This window comes from Saccopteryx bilineata, chromosome 5, assembly GCF_036850765.1.
Source record: "Saccopteryx bilineata isolate mSacBil1 chromosome 5, mSacBil1_pri_phased_curated, whole genome shotgun sequence".
NCBI classification, from domain to species: domain Eukaryota; kingdom Metazoa; phylum Chordata; class Mammalia; order Chiroptera; family Emballonuridae; genus Saccopteryx; species Saccopteryx bilineata.
In genome coordinates this window covers 131922794-131947914 of record NC_089494.1, presented here as the reverse complement: position 1 = coordinate 131947914, position 25121 = coordinate 131922794, and the positions used below count along the sequence as shown (strand labels likewise).

At 37.0% G+C, this 25121-nt stretch overlaps 1 protein-coding gene across 1 annotated transcript in view; it reads left to right on the top strand.

Moving 5' to 3' along the window:
• The window catches only part of CCDC7 (coiled-coil domain containing 7), a 240760-nt gene that overhangs the window by 211964 nt on the left and 3675 nt on the right, over positions 1 to 25121 (top strand). The window contains exons 13-14 of the mRNA XM_066233057.1: positions 20696 to 20761; positions 24269 to 24490. Of these exons, the coding sequence (XP_066089154.1) occupies positions 20696 to 20761; positions 24269 to 24490 (288 nt within the window). The remainder of the gene's footprint in view (positions 1 to 20695; positions 20762 to 24268; positions 24491 to 25121) is intronic.

The window sequence follows — 25121 nt, the reverse complement described above, 5'->3', positions numbered from 1 at the left end:
TGTTGAATTTAGTGGCATAAAGTTTTTCATAGTATTCTACAATAATTCTTTGTATATCTACGGTGTCCGTGGTGATTTCTCCTCTTTCATTTTGGATTTTGTTTATATGAGTTCTTTCTCTTTTTTCCTTGGTAAGTCTTGCCAAGGGTTTGTCAATTTTGTTGATCTTTTCAAAGAACCAGCTCCTTGTTCTATTAATTTTTTCTATAGTTTTTCTGTTCTCTAATTCATTTATTTCTGCTCTGATTTTTATTATCTCCTTTCTTCGGCTGGTTTTGGGTTGTCTTTGTTCTTCTTTTTCTAGTTCCTTAAGGTGGGAAGTTAAGTGGTTCACTTGGGCTCTCTCTTGTTTGTTCATATATGCCTGAAGCGATATGAACTTCCCTCTTATCACTGCTTTTGCTGCATCCCATAGATTCTGATATGTCGTATTGTCATTTTCATTAGTCTGTATATATCTTTTGATCTCTGCACTTATTTCTTCTTTGACCCATTCATTTTTTAAAAGTATGTTGTTTAGTTTCCACATTTTTGTGGGATTTTTTTCCTCTTTTTTGCAGTTGAATTCTAGTTTCAAGGCTTTATGATCAGAAAATATGCTTGGTACAACTTCAATTTTTCTGAATTTGCTGATATTGTTTTTGTGGCCCAACATATGGTCAATTCTTGAGAATGATCCATGTACACTGGAGAAAAATGTATACTCAGTCACTTTGGGATGAAATGTCCTGTAGATGTCTATCATATCCAGGTGCTCTAGTGTTTTGTTTAAGGCCAGTATGTCTTTGTTGATTCTCTGTTTGGATGACCGATCTAGAGCCGTCAGCGGTGTATTGAGGTCTCCAAGTATGATTGTATTTTTGTCAGTTTTTGTTTTAAGATCAATAAGTAGCTGTCTTATATATTTTGGTGCTCCTTGGTTTGGTGCATATATATTAAGAATTGTTATGTCTTCTTGATTCAGTGTCCCCTTAGCCATTATGAAATGGCCATTTTTGTCTCTAAGTACTTTTCCTGTCTTGTAGTCAACATTATCCGATATGAGTATTGCTACACCTGCTTTTTTTTGGATGTTATTTGCTTGGAATATTGTTTTCCAGCCTTTCACTTTGAATTTGTTTTTATCCTTGTTACTTAGATGAGTTTCCTGTAGGCAGCATACAGTTGGATTTTCTTTTTTAATCCATTCTGCTACTCTGTGCCTTTTTATTGGTGAGTTTAATCCATTTACATTTAGTGTAATTATTGATACTTGTGAGTTCCCTATTGCCATTTTATAGATTGCTTTCTGTTAGTTTTGTGTCTTGTTTGATCCTTCTCTTTCGTTTTTCTATCTTTTGTTTTTATTTGGTTGTATTCCATACATCTTTCCTCTGTTGCTATCTTTTTTATCTCATGTGCTTCTGTGGTGGTTTTTTCAATGGTGGTTACCTTTGAGTAATGAAAAGGGTCCCTACCCTGTTCATTGTAGCGAACTATTTTGTGAGTACTTTTGCACTCCATCGTCCTTTGCTACTGTTAATCTCCGTCTTCTCCCCCTCTTTCTTTTTGTTGTTGTCACAGTTTACATTTGGTTTTATTGTGTTCTTCTTGGAGCTTTTACTTGTGGCTCTGTTTTTTTTTGTTCTTTGTATCTGATTGGAGAACCCCCTTTAGTAATTCCTGGAGTGGGGGTTTTCTGATGATAAATTCCCTCATCTTTTCTGTATCTGTGAATGTTTTTATTTCTCCTTCGTATTTGAAGGATAGCTTTGATGGGTATAGTATTCGTGGCTGAAAGTTCCTCTCTTTCAGGACTTTAAATATTGGGGTCCACTCTCTTCTAGCTTGTAGAGTTTCTGCTGAGAAATCTGATGATAATCTAATGGGCCTTCCTTTATATGTTGTATTCTTCTTTTCCCTGGCTGCCTTGAGAATTTTTTCTTTGCTGTTGGTTTGTGTCAATTTCATTATGATATGCCTTGGTGTAGGTTTGTTGGGGTTAAGAAAACTCGGTGTTCTGTTTGCTTCTTGAATTTGAGGCTTTAGTTCTTTCCACAGGCTTGGGAAGTTCTCATCTATTATTTGTTTGAGTATGTTCTTTATTCCATTTTCTCTCTCTTCTCCCTCTGATATACCTATTATTCTTATGTTATTCTTTTTGATGGAGTCAGATAATTCTTGTAGGGCTATCTCATTTTTTTAAATTTTTGAGTCTCTTTCTTCTTCTCTCTGTTGTGCCTCAAGTTGCTTGTCTTCTATTTCACTAATCCTCTCTTCTATCTGACCTGTTCTATTAGCTAAGCTTGTTACTTCGTTTTTCAGCTCGTGAATTGAGTTTTTCATCTCTGTTTGATTTGTCTTTATAGTTTCAATTTCTTTGGACATATATTCTTTGTGTTCATTGAGTTGTTTTCTGAGCTCCCTAAATTGCCTTTCTGTATTTTCTTGTATATCTCGGAGGATTTTTAGGATTTCTATCTTGAATTCTCTGTCATTTAGCTCCAAGGTTTCCAATATATTAAATTTTTTCTCCATAGATTTTTCCTCATCTAGCTGTGTTACCTCTCTTTCTTTTGTATCCATGATATTCGATTTTCTCTTCCTTAATGGCATCTGAGGGTGGTTTTGTTGATAGTATTAATGAGATTTAATAAAGAATAAAAAGTTAAAAAAAATAAAAAAATACCAAATCGAAAAGAGTTGTTTTTTTTAAAAAAAATTAATAATGAAATAAAGAAAAATAAAATAAAATAAAAATTTTTTAAAAAAGGAAATTATTCCCCCCCTCCTTTTTTCCTCTCCTCTCCTCTCCCCTCTTTCTTGAGAAAATCTTGTGGTGGACTGTGAGTTATAACAAACAATGCCTGTGATGGAGGGCCTGAATTGGGGAAAAGTAATAAAGGGGCAAAAAAGAGAGAAAGAAAAAAAAAAAAAAAAAAAGAGCGTATGGACCCACAAAAAGCAAATAAGGAAAAAATTTGGGTCAAGAATAAAATGATTTGCTTTTAGGTGTTGGTTGTCTAAGAGTTATGATGAGAGGAATAAGAGGAAAATGGAAAAATGGGGGGACAAATTAAAAACTTACTATCGTATTTAGTGGAACAAGAACTAGATAATATGGAGAGCCAGGGATGGGAGCACTGCTAGTGAGTTAAAAAGGTGAAGTAAAAACCCCCCAAAATGCCACAAACATAGGTTTGAGTTCCAGATAAGATAATTTGTTTGTTATTGAGGTTTGAATGAGAGGAGATGTAAAGGAGAAAGGAAGAAACTAATATAGAGGGAGAAAAGAAAGAGAGAGAGAGAAAAAAAGAGGGAACCACTAAAAGAAGAAAAAAGAAAGGAGAGAGAGAGAGAGAGTTAAGGGTTTTGGAGTGCAACCCTCATAGAGAGAAAGGAAGAGAAGAGAAATGATAATGGGAGATGTAACACTTATCGGTAGTGTAGTTCAAGGAGAGGAGAGAGTAAGACCGGTAGAGAGTTAATCGGCCAAATTGGAGGAGGAAAAAAAAGTCTCAAGAATGAAGATAAGAGAAACAAACGAACAAATATAATAAAATGGGATAGGTTATAAAGTCTGCAGATTATTCTTGATTTTGAGAGGTTATCTTCTTGCTTTTTCTTTTCTCTCCCTCTTCCTGGTCGGTGACTCTGTACCCCGGGTTCTGCCCCTTTGGCACGCTCAGGTAGAGGTTTGCAGTTGATAAGTCTCTATGGCAATGTCATGTATTGTGCTTTATTCTCATTGGGATTCGAGGCTCATTAGCATTTATAGGCTCCGACAGTGAGAGAGTCCGTGTTCCTGGAGCCTTTCTCCTAGTCTTTCCTTCCTCAATTAGTAGCCTGATAGTCCAGGTATGGGGTTGCTGCTGCCTCTGCCTGGATAGTAAGAGGCTCAAATTGCTGGCAACTCCCCACTCTATTTCCACTCAGCACAGGGCTCTGGGTAAGGCTCAGTCAGTCAGAGCTGCTAGCATAATCAGGCGGGCTTTCCGCCCACTCGAAGACCTCTGGCTCTGCCACTCTATCCGGTAACACAAGCGGGCGCCCACTTCCGGGGCGCTTGGAGGAAACTCTCACTCACTGTCTGCAACCAGGATATCCAGCCAGCAGTCTCACGCTCTGAGTGAAACCCCCAACCGCAGGGAAAAGTTTCAGCGTTGGAATTGAGTCTCGCTCCGTCCCCGTGTGCGGCTTTTGCAAGGCGCTGGGGCGGCCTGAGATTCCGCTTTGGCCCACACAAAGGCCCCTGACTCTGCCCCTCTGTGCGATAACACAGGCGCGCACTGCCGAGGCACTCGGAGGAATCGCTCACTCCTTATCTGCGCGCGCACACCAGGATATGAGGCCGGCTGCGGTTCCCTCTGAGTGAAACAGCCTCCAGCACAGAAAATCTCCACCGTTGGGATTAGTTCTCACTCCCTCCCGTGTGTGGCTTTCCCAGGGCGCTGGGGCTGCCCAGAGACTCTGCCCTCAGCCCACAGAAAGGCCTCTGACCCTGCCTCTTTGTGGGGCAACACGGGCACCCACTTCCGCGGCTTAGGAAGAAATCTCTCTTCCACTAACTGCGCACCGACCAGGAGACCGGGTAAAATGGCCGCTCCGCTTGTCTTTCTTTGTTTGGGTTTGGCGCGAGTGTTAGCTTGTATTGCCCGGGTTGCCACAGGATCAGATTTTCCTCGGCTTGGATCTCTGAGCCACAGCCTGGTTCGGCCGTTTTTGCTGCGGCGGCCTGGATCTATTCACCCCCTTTGCCCGCCTCAGTTTCTATATTCACAGTTACCAGAGAAAGCCGCCCTGTTTAGGTTAGTGAGGAAGGCGGAGCATTCCTTACTCCCTATTTTCTTCGGGGTTTGGTTATATATTTAGCCAATTTTTCACTCAATCATACGTTTGGGTGTATTGCGAAGAATCTGGAAGCTCCAAGTACAGGTTTTTCTGTTTCTGGTTGAAGATCTTGTTGAGTTTTGGGGGAGATTTATCGGTATCGCTTCCTACTCCGCCATTACTCTGACGTCATCTGAAGTCAGGTATTGTAATGCCCCCAGCTTCATTCTTTTTCTTTAGGATTGCTTTGGCTATTTGGGTTTTTTATAATTCCATATAAATCTGATGATTTTTTGTTCCATTTAAAAAAAAAAATGTCATTGGAATTTAGATGGGAATTGCATTAAATTTGTATATTGCTTTGGGTAATATGGCCATTTTGATTATATTTATTCTTCCTATCTAAGAACAAGGAATATTCTTTCATCTCATTGTATCTTTTTCGATTTCCCTTAACAATGCTTTTGTAGTTTTCATTATATAGGTCCTTTACATTCTTTGTTATGTTTATTCCTAGGTATTTTTTTGTTGTTGCAATTGTGAAGGGGATTATTTTTTTGAGTTTAGTCTCAAATGTTTCATTGTTGGCATATAGAAAGGCTATGGAATTTTGTATGTTAATTTTGTATCCTGCGACCTTACTGTATTGGCTTATTGTTTCTAGTAGTCTTTTTGTGGATTCTTTGGGGTTTTCAATGTATAGGATCATATCATCTACAAAAAGTGATACCTTTATGTCTTCTTTTCCAATATGAATGCCTTTTATTTCTTTGTCTTGTCTGATTGCTCTGGCTAGAACCTCTAGCACCACATTAAATATCATAAGAGTGGAGAGAGTGGACAACCCTGTCTTGTTCCTGATTAAAGGGGAAAAGCCTTCAGTTCTATGTGATTTAATATGATGTTAGCTGATGGTTTATCATATATGGCCTTTATCATGTTGAGATATTTTCTTTCTATACCCATTTTGTTGTGAGTCTTAAACATAAAGTTGTGTTGTATTTTATCGAATGCCTTTTCTATATCTATTGATAAGATCATGTGGTTTTTGTTCTTTGGTTTGTTGATATGGTGTATTACATTAACTGTTTTATGTATGTTGAACCATCCTTGAGATTCTGGGATGAATCCCACTTGATCATGATGTATTATATTTTTAATACGTTGTTGTATTAGATTTGCTTGTATTTTGTTTAGTATTTTAGCATCTGTGTTCATTAGAGATATTGGTCTGTAGTTTTCTTTTTTTGTGCTGTCCTTGCCCGGTTTTGGTATGGGTTATGTTGGCCCCATAAAATGTGTTTGGAAGTATTGCTTCTTCTTCAACTTTTTGGAAGACTTTGACTAGAATAAGATCCAAGTCTTCTTTGAATTTTTGATAGAATTCACTAGTATAACCGTCTAGGCCTGCACTTTTAGTTTTGGGGAGGTTTTTTAATAGTTTTTTCTATTTCTTCCCTATTAATTGGTCTGTTTAGGCTTTCTGCTTCTTTTTTTTTTCTCTGTTTCTTCTTGACTCAGTCGAGTAAGGTTGTATTGTTCTAGGAATTTATCCATTTCTTCTAGATTGTTGAATTTAGTGGCATAAAGTTTTTCATAGTATTCTACAATAATTTTTTGTATATCCATGATATCTGTGGTGATTTCTCCTCTTTCATTTTAGATTTTGTTTATATGAGTTCTTTCTCTTTTTTCCTTGGTAAGTCTTGCCAAGGGTTTATCAATTTTTTTTGATCTTTTCAAAGAACCAGCTCCTTGTTCTATTATTTTTTTCTATAGTTTTTCCATTCTCTATTTTATTTATTTCTGCTCTAATTTTTATTACCTTTTTTCTTTGGCTGGTTTTGGGTTGTCTTTGTTCTTCTTTTTCCAGTTCATTAAGCTGTGAAGTTAAGTGATACACTTGGGCTCTCTCTTGTTTGTTTATATAAGCCTGAAGTGATATGAACTTCCCTCTTATCACTGCTTTTGCTGCATCCCGTAGATTCTGATATGTCGTATTATCATTTTCGTCTGTCTGTATATATGTTTTGATCTCTGCACTTGTTTCTTCTATAACCCATTCTTTTTTTAAAGAGTCAGAGAGAGGAATAGACAGGGACAGACAGACAGGAATGGAGAGAGATGAGAAGCATCAATCATTAGTTTTTCATTGCGCGTTGCAACACCTTAGTTGTTCATTGATTGCTTTCTCATATGTGCCTTGACTGCGGGCCTTCAGCAGACCGAGTAACCCCTTGTTGGACCCAGCAACCTTAGGTTCAAGCTGGTGGGCTTTTTTTTAATTTTTTTTTTTTCATTTTTCTGAAGCTGGAAACAGGGAGAGACAGTCAGACAGACTTCCACATGCGCCCGACCGGGATCCACCCAGCACGCCCACCAGGGGCGACACTCTGCCCACCAGGGGACGATGCTCTGCCCATCCTGGGCATCGCCATGTTGCGACCAGAGCCACTCTAGCGCCTGAGGCAGAGGCCACAGAGCCATCCCCAGCGCCCGGGCCACCTTTGCTCCAATGGAGCCTTGGCTGCGGGAGGGGAAGAGAGAGACAGAGAAGAAAGCGCGGCGGAGGGGTGGAGAAGCAAATGGGCGCTTCTCCTGTGTACCCTGGCCGGGAATCGAACCCGGGTCCTCCGCACGCTAGGCCGACGCTCTACCGCTGAGCCAACCGGCCAGGGCCGCTGGTGGGCTTTTTTGCTCAAACCAGATGAGCCCGCGCTCAAGTTGGCCACCTCGGGGTCTCGAACCTGGGTCCTCTGCATCCCAGTCCGATGCTCTATCCACTGCACCACCGCCTGGTCAGGCTCTTTTTAAAAAAGTATGTTGTTCAGTTTCTACATTTTTGTGGGTTTTTTTTTCCTCTTTTTTGCAGTTGAATTCTAGTTTCAAGGCTTTATGTTCAGAAAATATGCTCGGTACAACTTCAATTTTTCTGAATTTTTTGATGTTATTTTTGTGGCCCAACATATGGTCAATTCTTGAGAATGATCCATGTACACTGGAGAAAAATGTATACTCTTTCACTTTGGGATGAAATGACATGTAGATATCTCTCATATCCAGGTGCTTTAGTGTTTTGTTTAAGGCCAATATATCTTTTTTTTTTTTTTTTGCTTAATAATTTTCCATTTTATTTCATGTATTCTTTTTTTTTTATTTTTTTTATTATATAATTTTATTTTTTTAATGGGGTGACATCAATAAATCAGGATACATATATTCAAAGATAACAAGTCCAGGTTATCTTGTCGTTCAATTATGTTGCATACCCACAACCCAAAGTCAGATTGTCCTCTGTCACCTTCTATCTTGTTTTCTTTGTGCCCCTCCCCACCCCCTATCCCTCTCCCATTCCCCCCTCCCCCCCGTAACCACCACACTCTTGTCAATGTCTCTTAGTTTCAGTATTATGTCCCACCTACGTATGGAATAATACAGTTCCTGGTTTTTTCTGATTTACTTATTTCGCTTCGTATCATGTTATCAAGATCCCACCATTTTGCTGTAAATGTTCCGATGTCATCATTTCTTATGGCTGAGTAGTATTCCATAGTGTATATGTGCCACATCTTCTTTATCCAGTCATCTATTGATGGGCTTTTTGGTTGTTTCCATGTCCTGGCCACTGTGAACAATGCTGCAATAAACATGGGGCTGCATGTGTCTTTACGTATCAATGTTTCTGAGTTTTGGGGATATATACCCAGTAGAGGGATTGCTGGGTCATAAGGTAGTTCTATTTGCAGTTTTTTGAGGAACCACCATACTTTCTTCCATAATGGTTGTACTACTTTACATTCCCACCAACAGTGTATGAGGGTTCCTTTTTCTCCACAGCCTCTCCAACATTTGCTATTACCTGACTTGCTAATAACAGCTAATCGAACAGGTGTGAGGTGGTATCTCATTGCCGTTTTGATTTGCATTTCTCTAATAGCTAAAGAAGATGAGCATCTTTTCATATATCTGTTGGCCATTTGTATTTCTTCCTGGGAGAAGTGTCTATTCATATCCTCTTCCCATTTTTTTATTGGATTGTTTGTTTGTTGTTGAGTTTTATGAGTTCTTTGTATATTTTGGATATTAGGCCCTTATCTGAGCTGTTGTTTGAAAATATCATTTCCCATTTAGTTGGCTTTCTGTTTATTTTGTTATCAGTTTCTCTTGCTGAGCAAAAACTTCTTAGTCTCATGTAGTCCCATTCATTAATTTTTGCCTTCACTTCTCTTGCCTGTGGAGTCAAATTCATAAAATGCTCTTTAAAACCCAGGTCCTTGAGTTGAGTACCTATGTCTTCTTCTATGTACTTAATTGTTTCAGGTCTTATGTTTAGATCTTTGATCCATTTTGAGTTAATTTTTGTACAGGGGGAGAGACTGTAGTCGAGTTTCATTCTTTTGCATGTGGCTTTCCAGTTTTCCCAGCACCATTTATTGAAGAGGCTTTCTTTTCTCCATTGTGTGTTGTTGGCCCCTTTATCAAAAATTATTTGACTATATATATGTGGTTTTATTTCTGGACTTTCTATTCTGTTCCATTGGTCTGAGTGTCTATTTTTCTGCCAATACCATGCTGTTTTGATTGTCGTGGCCCTATAATAGAGTTTGAAGTCAGGTATTGTTATGCCCCCAGCTTCATTCTTTTTCTTTAGGATTGCTTTGGCTATTCGGGGTTTTTTATAGTTCCATATAAATCTGATGATTTTTTGCTCTATTTCTTTAAAAAATGTCATTGGAATTTTGATGGGAATTGCATTAAATTTGTATATTGCTTTGGGTAATATAGCCATCTTGATTATATTTATTCTTCCTAGCCAAGAACAAGGTATATTCTTCCATCTCATTATATCTTTTTCGATTTCCCTTAACAATGGTTTATAGTTTTCATTATATAAGTCCTTTACATTCTTTGTTATGTTTATTCCTAAGTATTTTATTTTTTTTGTTGCAATCGTGAAGGGGATTATTCTTTTGAGTTCCTTCTCAGTTGTTTCATTGTTGGCATATAAAAAGGCTATTGACTTCTGTATGTTAATTTTGTATCCTGCGACCTTACTGTATTGGCTTATTGTTTCTAGTAGTCTTTTTGTGGATTCTTTGGGGTTTTCGATGTATAGGATAATATCATCTGCAAAAAGTGATACCTTTACTCCTTCTTTTCCGATATGGATGCCTTTTATTTCTTTGTCTTGTCTGATTGCTGTGGCGAGAACCTCTAGTACCACATTAAATAAGAGTGGAGAGAGTGGACAACCCTGTCTTGTTCCTGATTTAAGGGGGAAAGCCTTCAGTTTAGTGCCATTTAATATGATGTTAGCTGATGGTTTATCATATATGGCCTTTATCATGTTGAGATATTTTCCTTCTATACCCATTTTGTTGAGAGTCTTAAACATAAAATTGTGTTGTATTTTATCGAAAGCCTTTTCTGCATCTATTGATAAGATCATGTGGTTTTTGTTGTTTGTTTTGTTGATATGGTGTATTACGTTAACCGTTTTGCGTATGTTGAACCATCCTTGAGATTCTGGGATGAATCCCACTTGATCATGATGTATTATTTTTTTAATATGTTGTTGTATTCGGTTTGCCAGTATTTTGTTTAGTATTTTAGCATCTGTATTCATTAGAGATATTGGTCTGTAGTTTTCTTTTTTTGTGCCATCCTTGCCTGGTTTTGGGATGAGGGTTATGTTGGCCTCATAAAATGTGTTTGGAAGTATTGCTTCTTCTTCAATTTTTTGGAAGACTTTCAGTAGAATAGGAACCAAGTCTTCTTTGAATGTTTGATAAAATTCGCTGGTATAGCCCTCAGGGCCTGGACTTTTATTTTTGGGGAGGTTTTTAATGGTTTTTTCTATTTCTTCTCTACTGATAGGTCTGTTTAGGCTTTCTGCTTCGTCTTGACTCAGTCTAGGAAGGTTGTATTTTTCTAGGAATTTATCCATTTCTTCTAGGTTGTTGAATTTAGTGGCATAAAGTTTTTCATAGTATTCTACAATAATTCTTTGTATATCTACAGTGTCCGTGGTGATTTCTCCTCTTTCATTTTGGATTTTGTTTATATGAGTTCTTTCTCTTTTTTCCTTGGTAAGTCTTGCCAAGGGTTTGTCAATTTTGTTGATCTTTTCAAAGAACCAGCTCCTTGTTCTATTAATTTTTTCTATAGTTTTTCTGTTCTCTAATTCATTTATTTCTGCTCTGATTTTTATTATTTCCTTTCTTCGGCTGGTTTTGGGTTGTCTTTGTTCTTCTTTTTCTAGTTCCTTAAGGTGGGAAGTTAAGTGGTTCACTTGGGCTCTCTCTTGTTTGTTCATATATGCCTGAAGCGATATGAACTTCCCTCTTATCACTGCTTTTGCTGCATCCCATAGATTCTGATATGTCGTATTGTCATTTTCATTAGTCTGTATATATCTTTTGATCTCTGCACTTATTTCTTCTTTGACCCATTCATTTTTTAAAAGTATGTTGTTTAGTTTTCACATTTTTGTGGGATTTTTTTCCTCTTTTTTGCAGTTGAATTCTAGTTTCAAGGCTTTATGATCAGAAAATATGCTTGGTACTACTTCAATTTTTCTGAATTTGCTGATGTTGTTTTTGTTGCCCAACATATGGTCAATTCTTGAGAATGATCCATGTACACTGGAGAAAAATGTATACTCAGTCACTTTGGGATGAAATGTCCTGTAGATGTCTATCATATCCAGGTGCTCTAGTGTTTTGTTTAAGGCCACTATGTCTTTGTTGATTCTCTGTTTGGATGACCGATCTAGAGCCGTCAGCGGTGTATTGAGGTCTCCAAGTATGATTGTATTTTTGTCAGTTTTTGTTTTAAGATCAATAAGTAGCTGTCTTATATATTTTGGTGCTCCTTGGTTTGGTGCATATATATTAAGAATTGTTATGTCTTCTTGATTCAGTGTCCCCTTAGCCATTATGAAATGGCCATTTTTGTCTCTGAGTACTTTTCCTGTCTTGTAGTCAGCATTATCTGATATGAGTATTGCTACACCTGCTTTTTTTTGGATGTTATTTGCTTGGAGTATTGTTTTGCAGCCTTTCACTTTGAATTTGTTTTTATCCTTGTTACTTAGATGAGTTTCCTGTAGGCAGCATACAGTTGGATTTTCTTTTTTAATCCATTCTGCTACTCTGTGCCTTTTTATTGGTGAGTTTAATCCATTTACATTTAGTGTAATTATTGATACTTGTGAGTTCCCTATTGCCATTTTATATCTTGCTTTCTGTTAGTTTCGTGTCTTGTTTGATCCTTCTTTTTCGTTTTTCTATCTTTTGTTTTTATTTGGTTGTATTCCATACATCTTTCCTCTGTTGCTATCTTTTTTATCTCATGTGCTTCTGTGGTGGTTTTTTCAATGGTGGTTACCTTTGAGTAATGAAAAGGGTCCCTACCCTGTTCATTGTAGCAAACTATTTTGTGAGTACTTTTGCACTCCATCGTCCTTTGCTACTGTTAATCTCCGTCTTCTCCCCCTCTTTCTTTTTGTTGTTGTCACAGTTTAAATTTGGTTTTATTGTGTTCTTCTTGGAGCTTTTACTTGTGGCTCTGTTTTTTTTTGTTCTTTGTATCTGATTGGAGAACCCCCTTTAGTATTTCCTGGAGTGGGGGTTTTCTGATGATAAATTCCCTCATCTTTTCTGTATCTGTGAATGTTTTTATTTCTCCTTCGTATTTGAAGGATAGCTTTGATGGGTATAGTATTCGTGGCTGAAAGTTCCTCTCTTTCAGGACTTTAAATATTGGGGTCCACTCTCTTCTAGCTTGTAGAGTTTCTGCTGAGAAATCTGATGATAATCTAATGGGCCTTCCTTTATATGTTGTATTCTTCTTTTCCCTGGCTGCCTTGAGAATTTTTTCTTTGCTGTTGGTTTGTGTCAATTTCATTATGATATGCCTTGGAGTAGGTTTGTTGGGGTTAAGAAAACTTGGAGTTCTGTTTGCTTCTTGAACTTGAGGCTTTAGTTCTTTCCACAGGCTTGGGAAGTTCTCATCTATTATTTGTTTGAGTATGTTCTTTATTCCATTTTCTCTCTCTTCTCCCTCTGATATACCTATTATTCTTATGTTATTCTTTTTGATGGAGTCAGATAATTCTTGTAGGGCTATCTCATTTTTTTTAATTTTTGAGTCTCTTTCTTCTTCTCTCTGTTGTGCCTCAAGTTGTTTGTCTTCTATTTCACTAATCCTCTCTTCTATCTGACCTGTTCTATTAGCTAAGCTTGTTACTTCGTTTTTCAGCTCGTGAATTGAGTTTTTCATCTCTGTTTGATTTGTTTTTATAGTTTCAATTTCCTTGGACATATATTCTTTGTGTTCATTGAGTTGTTTTCTGAGCTCCCTATATTGCCTTTCTGTGTTTTCTTGTATATCTCGGAGGATTTTTAGGATTTCTATCTTGAATTCTCTGTCATTTAGCTCCAAGGTTTCCAATATATTAAATTTTTTCTCCATAGATTTTTCCTCATCTAGCTGTGTTACCTCTCTTTCTTTTGTATCCATGATATTCGATTTTCTCTTCCTTAATGGCATCTGAGGGTGGTTTTGTTGATAGTATTAATGAGATTTAATAAAGAATAAAAAGTTAAAAAAAATAAAAAATAAATAAAAAATCGAAAAGAGTTGTTTTTTTTAAAAAAAATTAATAATGAAATAAAGAAAAATAAAATAAATTAAAAATTTTTAAAAAAAGGAAATTATTCCCCCCCTCCTTTTTTCCTCTCCTCTCCTCTCCCCTCTTTCTTGAGAAAATCTTGTGGTGGACTGTGAGTTATAACAAACAATGCCTGTGATGGAGGGCCTGAATTGGGGAAAAGTAATAAAGGGGCAAAAAAGAAAAAAAGAAAAAAAAAAAAAAAAAGGAAAAAAAAAAGAAAAAAAAGAAAATAAAAGAGCGTATGGACCCACAAAAAGCAAATAAGGAAAAAATTTGGGTCAAGAATAAAATGATTTGCTTTTAGGTGTTGGTTGTCTAAGAGTTATGATGAGAGGAATAAGAGGAAAACGGAAAAATGGGGGGACAAATTAAAAAATTACTATTGTATTTAGTGGAACAAGAATTAGATAATATGGAGAGCCAGGGATGGGAGCACTGCTAGTGAGTTAAAAAGGTGAAGTGAAAACCCCCAAAATGCCACAAACATAGGTTTGAGTCCCAGATAAGATAATTTGTTTGTTATTGAGGTTTGAATGAGAGGAGATGTAAAGGAGAAAGGAAGAAACTAATATAGAGGGAGAAAAGAAAGAGAGAGAAAAAAAAGAGGGAACCACTAAAAGAAGAAAAAAGAAAGGAGAGAGAGAGAGAGTTAAGGGTTTTGGAGTGCAACCCTCATAGAGAGAAAGGAAGAGAAGAGAAAAGATAATGGGAGATGTAACACTTATGGGTAGTGTAGTTCAAGGAGAGGAGAGAGTAAGACCAGTAGAGAGTTAATCGGCCAAATTGGAGGAAGAAAAAAAAAATTTCAAGAATGAAGATAAGAGAAACAAACGAACAAATGTAATAAAAACGGGATAGGTTATAAAGTCTGCAGATTATTCTTGATTTTGAGAGGTTATCTTCTTGCTTTTTCTTTTCTCTCCCTCTTCCTGGTCGGTGACTCTGTACCCCGGGTTCTGCCCCTTTGGCACGCTCAGGTAGAGGCTTGCAGTTGATAAGTCTCTATGGCAATGTCATGTATTGTGCTTTAGTCTTGTGGGAGTCGAGGCTCATTAGCATTTATAGGCTCTGACAGTGAGAGAGTCCGTGTTCCTGGAGCCTTTCTCCTAGTCTTTCCTTCCTCAATTAGTAGCCTGATAATCCAGGTATGGGGTTGCTGCTGCCTCTGCCTGGATAGTAAGAGGCTCAAAGAGCTGGCAACTCCCCACTCTATTTCCACTCAGCACAGGGCTCTGGGTAAGGCTCAGTCAGTCAGAGCTGCTAGCATAATCAGGCGGGCTTTCTGCCCACTCAAAGACCACTGGCTCTGCCACTCTATCCGGTAACACAAGCGGGCGCCCACTTCCGGGGCGCTTGGATGAAACTCTCACTCACTGTCTGCAACCAGGATATCCAGCCAGCAGTCTCACGCTCTGAGTGAAACCCCCAATCGCAGGGAAAAGTTTCAGCGTTGGAATTGAGTCTCGCTCCGTCCCCGTGCGCGGCTTTTGCAAGGCGCTGGGGCGGCTCGAGATTCCGCTTTGGCCCACACAAAGGCCCCTGACTCTGCCCCTCTCTGCGATAACACGGGCGCGCACTGCGGAGGCACTCGGAGGAATCGCTCACTCCTTATCTGCGCGCGCACACCAGGATATGAGGCCAGCCGTGGTTCCCTCTGAGTGAAACCCTCACCAGCACGGAAAATCTTCACCGTTGGAAGTAGTTCTCACTCCCTCCCGTGTGTGGCTTTCCCAGGGCGCTGGGGCTGCCCAGAGACTCTGTCCTCGGCCCACAGAAAGGCCTCTGACCCTGCCTCTCCGTGGGGCAACACGGGCACGCACTCTCGGGGCCTAGGAAGAAATTCTCGCCCACTAACTGCGCACCGACCAGGAGACCGGGTAAAATGGCCGCTCCGCTTGTCTTTCTTTGTTTGGGTTTGGCGCGAGTGTTAGCTTGTATTGCCCGGGTTGCCACAGGATCAGATTTTCCTCGGCTTGGATCTGTGTGCCACAGCCTGGTTCGGCCGTTTGTGCCGCGGCGGCCTGGATCTATTCACCTTCTTTGCCCGCCTCAGTTTCTATATTCACAGTTACCAGAGAAAGCCGCCCTGTTTAGGTTAGTGAGGAAGGCGGAGCATTCCTTACTCCCTATTTTCTTCGGGGTTTGGTTATATATTTAGCCAATTTTTCACTCAATCATACCTTTGGGTGTATTGCGAAGCATCTGGAAGCTCCAAGTATAGGTTTTTCTGTTTCTGGTTGAAGATCTTGTTGAGTTTTGGGGGAGATTTATCGGTATCGCTTCCTACCCCGCCATTACTCTGACGTCCAGGCCAATATATCTTTATTGATTCTCTGTTTGGATGACCGATCTAGAGCCATCAGTGGTGTATTGAGGTCTCCAAGTATGATTGTATTTTTGTTTTAAGGTCAACAAATAGCTGTCTTATATATTTTGGTGCTCCTTGGTTTGGTGCATATATATTAAGAATTGTTATGTCTTCTTGATTCAATGTCCCCTTAATCATTATGAAATGCCCATTTTTGTCTCTGAGTACTTTTTCTGTCTTGTAGTCAGCATTATCAGATATGAGTATTGCTATGCCTACTTTTTTTTTGTATGTTATTTGCTTGGAGTATTGTTTTTCAGCCTTTCACTTTGAATTTGTTTTTATCCTTGTTTCTGAGATGAGTTTCTTGTAGGCAGCATATAGTTGGACTTTCTTTTTTAATCCATTCTGCTACTCTGTGCCTTTTTATTGGTGAGTTTAATATGTTTACATGTAATATAATTATTGCCACTTGTGGGTTCCCTGTTTCATTTTATACATTGCTTTCTGTTAGTGTCGTGTCTTGTTTGATTCTTCTCTTTTATTTTTCTATCCTTTGTTTTTGTTTGGTTGTATTCCATACTTCTCTTCTCTGTTGCTACCTTTTTTAATTCATGTGCTTCTGTGGTGGTTTTTTCAAGGGTGGTTACATTTAAGTAATGAAAAGGGTTCCTACCCTGTTCATTGTAGTACACTTATCTTGTGAGTACTTCTGTACTCCATCATCATTTGCTGCTGTTAATCTCTGCCCTCTTCCTTTTATTTATTTTTTGTTGTCGCAGTTTAAATTTGGTTTTATTGTGTTCTTGGTGGAGCTTTTACTTGCAGTTTTGTTTTGTTCTTTGTATCTGGTTGGAAAATCCTCTTTAGTAATTCCTGGAGTGGGGGTTTTCTGATGGTAAATTCCGTCATCTTTTCTGTATCTGTGAATGTTTTTATTTCTCCTTAGTATTTGAAGGATAGCTTTGATGGGTATAGTATTCATGGCTGAAAATTCCTTTCTTTCAAAACTTTAAATATTGGGGTCCACTCTTTTCTATCTTGTAGAGTTTCTGTTGAGAAATCTGATGATAATCTAATAGGCCTTCCTTCATATGTTGTATTGTTCTTTTCCCTGGTGTCTTGAGAATTTTTTCTTTGTCGGTTTGTGCCAATTTCATTATGATATGCCTTGGAGTAGGTTTGCTGGGGTTAAGAAAACTTCGAGTTCTCTTTGCTTTTTGAATTTGAGGCTTTAGTTCTTTCCACAGGCTTGGGAAGTTCTCATCTATTATTTGTTTGAGTATGTTCTCCATTCCATTTTCTCTCTCATCCCTTTGATATACCTATTCTTCTTATGTTAGTCTTTTTTATGGAGTCAGACAATTCCTGAAGGGCTTTCTCATTTTTTAAAATTTTTGCGTCTCTTTTTTCTTCTCTCTGTTGTGCCTCAAGTTGCTTGTCTTCTACTTCAACTAATCCTACCTTGTGTCTGGCCTGTTCTATTAGCTAAGCTTGTTACCTCGTTTTCAGCTCGTGAATTGAGTTTTTCATCTCTTTTTGATTTGTTTTTATAATTTCAGTTTCCTTGGTGATATATTCTTTGTGTTCATTGAGTTGTTTTCTGAGCTCCCTAAATTGCCTTTCTGTGTTTTCTTTATATCTCTGAGTATTTTTAGGATTCCTATTTTAAATTCTTTGTCATTTATCTCCAAGGTTTCCAATATATTAAATTTTTTCTCCATAGATTTTTCTTCATCTATCTGTGCTACCTCTCTGTCTTTTGTATCCATGATATTTGATTTCCTTTTCCATAATGGCATCTGAGAGTGGTTTTGTTGATAGTACTAATGAGAATTATTAAAGAATAAAAAGTTAAAAAAATTATTATTTTCCTTTGTTTTTTCCTCTCCTCTCCCCTCCCCTTCTTCTTGAGAAAAAATTGTAGTGAACTGTGTAGTATATTCTGCTAAACAGTACAAAAAGTACCCATAATGGATGGCCTGAGTTGGGGAGAAGTGATAAAGGGGCAAAAAAAGGGGTATGGACCCACAAAATGCAAAAAAGGAAAAAATTTGGGTCAAGAATAAAATGATTTGCTTTTAGGTGATGCTTGACTAAGAGGTATAATGAGAGGAATAAGAGGGAAACAGGAAAAAGGGGAAACAATTTCAAAATTACTATTGTATTTAATGGAGCAAAAACTAGATAAAATGGAGAGCCAGGGTTGGGAGCACTGCTAATGAGTTCCAAAAGTGAAGTAAAAAACACTCAAAGCACCACAAAGAAAAATTTGAGTCCCAAATAAAATAATTTATTCATGATTGAGTATTGATTGAGAGGAAAAGTAAAAGAGAAAATAAAAAGCTAATATAGAGGGAGGAAAACAGAAAGAGGAAAACACAAAAAGAAGAAAAAAGAAGAAAAAGAGAGAGAGGAAAAGTTAAGGGTTTTGGAGTGCAACCCTCATAGAGAGAAAGGAAGAAGAAAGGAAAGATAATGGGAGATGTAACACTTATGGGTAGTGAAGTTCAAGGAGAGGAAAGAGTAAAACTGGCAGAGAATTAAATGACCAAATTAGATGAAGAAGAAAATAAGACAAGAAGATAAGAGAAACAAACAAACAAATATAATAAAATGGGATATGTTATAAAGTCTGTGGATTATTCTTGATTTTGAGAGGTTATCTTCTTGCTTTTTCTTTTCTCTCCATCTTCCTGGTCTGTGATTCTGTACCTTGGGTTCTGCTCCTATGGAATGCTTTGGTAGAGGTTTGCAGTTGATAAGTCTCTATGGCGATGTCATATATTGGGCTTCAGTCTCATTGGCAGTCAAGGCTCATTAGCATTTGCAGGCTCTGACAATGAGAGAGTCCGTTTTCCCGGAGCTTCTCTCCTTGTCTTTCCTTCCTGAAATAGCAGCCTGATGATCCAGCTATGGGGTTGCTGCTGCCTCTGCCTGGAGAGTTAGAGGCTCAAATAGCTGGCAAATTCCCACTTTATCCCCACTCAGTGCAGGGCTCTGGGTAAGGCTCAATCAGTCAGAGCCGCTAGCATATTCAGGAGGGGCTGGGAACCAATTGTTTTCAATGTGCCTTTCTGTGCTTCTCTAGGCGTGTCCCAAATGCCTCAGCACTCCACTCTGTGGGACCACTTTCTCCAGGCTTTTGGCACTTTGTAACCTGTTTTGGCTGGGTAGAAGATGTCCTAGTTGCTGTTTGCAAAGCAGGAGGACTTATGAGCTGCTAAATCCTTCTTTTTAACATTTTGCCCTGAGTATGAAAGCACTGCCAATCAGAGGTTGCCCCCACCTGTACATGTATAGTATAACAAGAGGCACTAAAAAATATCACCCCTCTTGTCTTAGATCGCTGACCAGGGAGAGATTTTTTCAGTTAGGGTCACATAGGTCAGTTGGGTGGTGAGCAGACTGTGGGTTAAGCTAATCCTTCACAGGTCTTGTATGGCTGGGTGAGGCGCCCCACCCACCTGGAGAAGTTCAAGCATAGGGAATCTCGCTTTCACGTGCCACTCTTCAGGGTACAGGGGTGACACTGAGACTTTGATTACAGCCCACTCAAAGGCCTCTGACTCTGCCCCTCTGTCTGGGAACTCGGGCACCCACTCCCAGGGTGCTCGGGGGAATCTCTCATTCATTATTTGTGCTCACCGACCAGGATATCAGGCTGGCTGCCTTTCACTCCGAGTGAGGTGCTCTGCCCGTCTGGGGAAGTTCGAGCATAGGGAATTTCGCTCCCGCTCACTCCCCGCACTCCGCTTTTTAGGGCACAAGGGCGACCCTGAGACTCCGGTTTTGGCCCACACAGAGGACTCTGACTCTGCCCCTCTGTCCAGTAACACGGGCACCCACTCCAGGGCTCTCGGAGGAATCTCCCGCCGACTATCTGTGTGGTGACCAGGAGATCGGGGCCGATGGCTGCCTCACTTGCCTTTCTTTGTCTGGGTTTTGGTGCGAGCATTAGCTTGTGTTGACTGGGTTGCCACAAGCACAGTTTTTCCTCAGTTTGGATGTCTGTGCCACAGCCTGGCTTGGACATTTGTGCTGCAGCCTGGTTCTATTCACACCCTATGCCTGCCTTAGTTCCTATTCTTTCAGTTCCAAGTGAAAGCAGCCCTTATTTAGGTTAGTGAGGAAGGCGGAGTGTTTCTTCCTCCATCTTATTTCCTTTGGGGTTGATTATATATTTAGTCATTTTTTCACTCAATCATACCTTTGAGTTCAGTGCAGGACTTCTGGAGGCTCCAAGGATAGATTTTTCTGTCTCTGGTTAAAGGTCTTGTTGAAATTTTGGGGAGATTTATCAGTATTGCTCCTTACGGCGCCATTTCTCTGACGTCACTCTATTGGTTGCTTTTACATGTTGATATTTGGGTTTTGTTTGTTGTTTTTGGTGGTTATATGTGGCAGTACTTGTCCAGTAGGAATTTGTTCTGCTATTATAGAACAGAACAGCAGAAATTGGTTAAGGTTCCTCAAACTATATTTTCTTTTATATTCCACATATAATAAATTCTTGAACTATTTCGTGTGTAGTAGAATACACTCCATCTCACAAAGTCAGAACTGTGCTTTTTTTGTGTTAAGAATAAAGTTGCTTCTTTTCATAAAACTTGAAATTTTTGTATTTAAATAGGTTAGGCCTAAAGAAAAGGAGAAATGACATTTAATTTACTGTGGTTAAAACTTGCCAGATTCAAAGTCAGTTTGCACATGGAAAGTCAAAAGGTTTTAGCTACAGAAATTATCCTCCATGATGTCTGAGGAGTGTGTAGTAAATGTATATGCTTAAATCATCATCTTGGCTCTATGTATGGATTTTTAAAAAGGTAATAATTGTAATAATAAATTAATGAAAATAAAAGTACCAGAATGAATACTCCTCTCCTTTTACTACATCCTAGAAAATAGCAAGTGCTCTGGAAACTGAGAACAAAATTCTTCAGGAACAACTAAAACGAGCTACACAGGTAAAGGATACCTTGTTCTTTTAGAATTGTTAATCATTGAAAGAGATATCTATAAAGAGCTTTTAAAATGAATAATTTTGATCTTGTTAATGAGTAAATCTATACTATTTTGCCAGATTTAAATTATATTCATTTCACACACTAGGAATATATTAATAAAATTTAACATTCATTTTCTTTACATTTAGTTTTTTTTAAATTAAATTTATTTGGGTGACATTGGTTAATAAAATTATATAGGTTTCAAGTATACATTTCTATGATACATTATCTGTATATTGCATTGTGTGCCCACCACTCTAAGTCAAATCATCTTCTGTCATCATGTATTTGGTCCCCTTTACCTTTTAGTACCTCCCCATATGCCTTACCTCTGGTTAGCACAATAGTCTTACCACTAGTCTATGAGTTTTTGTTTGTTTTTCTTGTTTGTTCATTTGTTGCTTTCAGTTTTATATCCCACATATAAATGAAATTATAGAGTAAGCTAGAAAAAAAGTAAACATCTTTACTCAAAGGAATCTATTTCAAAATGAGACAATATTACAAATAAAGTAAAATACTGTAGATGTTACAATGAAATTCAGTAAAACTGGAATGTTAGCTCTTACTGCTGTTTTTCAAATTGTTGCTAAACTATATAACAGTAAAAGAAGTAACATTTTTATAATTGGGTAGGCAAAAATAATATTACTTACATATTATATCATTTTCCTTCCAAAAAATACCAAATAATACACAATTTTGTTATTAATGATGTAGCTCAAAAAGGTGGCTGAGGACAAAATATATATTAAAAAAGGTTTTTTTAATTATCAGTGACCAGTTAATCAATGTATTTTATATCTGAAACTAATAATGATGTATGTCAACTGTAACTGAAAAATCAAAAAAATCAAAAAAGAATGATACAAGAAAAAAGCAGTAATTTTTTAGAAAATACAGTAGAAAGTTTCTATTCAAAATATTAAGATAGTATACTTAACAGAAATACACAGTTTTATTTGAAGAAAAATACACTTTACTGAGGGACATAGGTGAATAGTATATAAATAATATATATGTTTGGTTTTAAAGCCTCAATATTAAAAATAATTTAATTTTGTACTATCTCCAAACTGATATACAAACTTAATGCAAATTATTTTTGATATAAATGAAATTATTTTTTAGATTAACAGAACTATTATAAGATATACTGAGATAAGAAATTGGTGAATATACAAAGAATAATTAAGGAAGATTTGCTTATCTCAAAGTCAATACACAGTGTAAAACTACAATAATTAAAGCAGTATAGTTCTGGATTTGGCACTGAATGAGAAGTCCAGAAACAGATTCAAATAAATGTAGTAATTTAGTATTTTACAGTTTTAGTTATTAAAATTTTTCATGGAAGGATAAAACAGACACAAAAACCATAAAAAATAGGTTTCTAGTTCATGTAATATGGCAAAATAAGTTGCAGACTGATAAAATATTCACAAGTATAAATGCATTGTAAAGATATTAGAAGAAACAGTTGGTAACAAGTATATGGTCTTGGCTGAAGCAAGGCTTTTTAAGGATTGTACAACAAAGGAATATGTTAATATACTTATACATCTAAATACATAAATTTAAAACATTTTAATAATAAAAATTGTGAAATATAAAGATAAATGGAAATTTTTACAAAATATTACATATGAGGATATTTTACAAGTCTGAAAGAAATATGGATGGCCCTCTTCCTAAATAGACAAAGGACACAGACAGGCAAGTCATAAATTAATAGGCTATGCCCAATAAATACATATAAATATACTGGACCTCACTTTTTTCACATAAATGCAATTAAAAATAACAAAATACATGGTGATGAAAGATGATTTGACTTTGGGTGGTAGACACACAATATAATATACAGATTATGAAATGTACATTTGAAACCTATTTGCTCTTATTAACCAGAGTCAGCATAATACATTTAAAAAATAAAAATAACAACAGGATAAATTCTTTCAAGTATATCATTTTGGTAAAAATTTAAGGAGCCAAAATATCTAATATTTGTGACTATTTGTAGAAATGAGCAATCTTTTATATACTTTTATTAGTAGTATTAATTGATCTTTTCCTGAAAAAAACATATAGCAAGAGTCTTGGAAAGACATAGCCTCCTTTTCATTGAATAGTTCCACTACTAAAAATTTATTGTAAAGAAGAAAAAAGTGTAGAGCTTTTTTACAGTTATATATAATATAAAATTTTTAATAGCAAAACATTTTAACTTACTAATCTATCCATTGATAAAAAAATTTGCTAAATAAAAGTTTATTATTAAATATACTTCTCAGTTATTTTAAGTTACATTTTTATTGTCAAGGAAACATATCTTTGACATTATATAATGAAAGGTCATTTTATGTGAGTATCTCTAGCATGATCCTATATCTGTAAAATTTTTTTTATTTAGAAAATTAAATTCAATGGGGTGACATTGATCAACAAGTATACATAGATTTTAGGGAAACATCACTGCATCATTTGAATAGTCAATTATGTTTTATACCCATTGCCCAAAGTCAAATGAGATAAATATTTAAAAATACATATGTATATTGCTTATATTTAGAAGTAGTTATAAAGGATATACATTGAAATGTTAAGAAGCTTTTTTTATTTGGTGAGATTATTTGTGAACTTTGTTAATCTACATATTCTTTCTTACAAAATAATATTTTAAAGAAGAATTTTATTCTGGAAGAAATAATTTTTCACATTTTCTTTTCTCTCTTTCTTTTTTTTTTTTTGTATTTTTCTGAAGTGAGAAGTGGGGAGGCAGAGAGACAGACTCCATGCCCCAGACTGGAATTCACCTGGCAAGCCCACCAGGGGGTGATGCTCTGCCCATCTGGGGTGTTGCTCCATTGCAACAGGAGCCATTCTAGCACCTGAGGCAGAGGCCATGGAGCCATCATCAGCTCCCGGGCCAACTCTTGCTCCAATGGAGCCTTTGCTGTGGGAGGGGAAGAAAGAGAGAGAGAAAGGAGAGGGGGAAAGGTGAAGAAACAGATAGGTGCTTCTCCTGTGTGCCCTGGCTGGGAATTGAACCCGGGACTTCTACACGCCAGGTGATGCTCTACCACTGAGCCAACTGGTCAGGGCCACATTTTCTTCTCTTGATAAAGATGTAAATTATGGTTTCACTTTAGCACATTGTATAATGTATATCTTTTATTAACTTTTATTTTGCCTGTATAATTACAGATTTTAAGAAGATAATAGGAAAATCTCCTGGATATAAAAATTGCCCTGAAAATGGGAGAGGATTTTCATAGTTTCAAATTTTGAGGATCTATTAAACTATGGGTTATATAAGTGGTTAACTTAGGCTTCTCAAACTCAGTAAAAATGAAGTTGAGAATTAACATGGACATGAACATAAGCAGATGAAAGTTGTAATATCGGGAGGAAAATACCACAGAAATAATGCTTGATAAATGGTTATTTTTTAAAAAACAGGAAGCTGACAAAGCTAGGCATCAACTAAAGTATTTCCTAAATCAAGGGGAGTTACTTAAAAGTGACATGAAGAACAAGGCAACAGTGGAAAATAATAATAGTAAAAGAGACATTAAGGGTAAAGATCCAAAATCTATACCATTGGATATAGGAACAAGAATAGCAGAAGTTGCAGATTCAAGTGAACAAAAGACAAATGCTAACATCCAGGAACAGCCACAGGTAAGGAAATACTCAACATATGGTAATATGTGTTGTTAGAGCTTAATCTTTTATATTACTACTTGCATTATTTGTATATACTATAAGAATTCTCTATGCCATTTTTGCTTGGACTTTTTATCTTCTGAGTATATTAATTCATTATTACTTTGAATAAGAATCTAACAAATATGTTATTAATTTTGTGGTTGGGTTTTTAAGACACTCAGTTGTTGACATTTTATTTTCAGGATAGTTGTTTCAATACAGACCTGTCAGATATAAAATAAAATGTCTTATACATTTATTTATTTGTTTTTATTGAGGATATAATTGACATATTAATTTTAGGTGTACAACATAATGGTTTGACATTTAAATAATTTCAAAATTATTAACACAATATATTTAGTCGACATCTGTCACCATACCTGGTTACAGAATTTTTAAAAAATATGATGAGGTCTTTTAAATTTTTACTGTCTTAGCAACTTGCAAATACAGTGGTACCTTGAGATACCAGCAGACCAACATACGAATTTTTTAAGATACAAGCTGCGACTCGGTTTGTATTTTTGTTCAAGATCCGAGAGAAATTCTGAGATATGAGTAATTTGTGGAAGCTGCTGCTAGTTGGCGCATTGGCGCACGG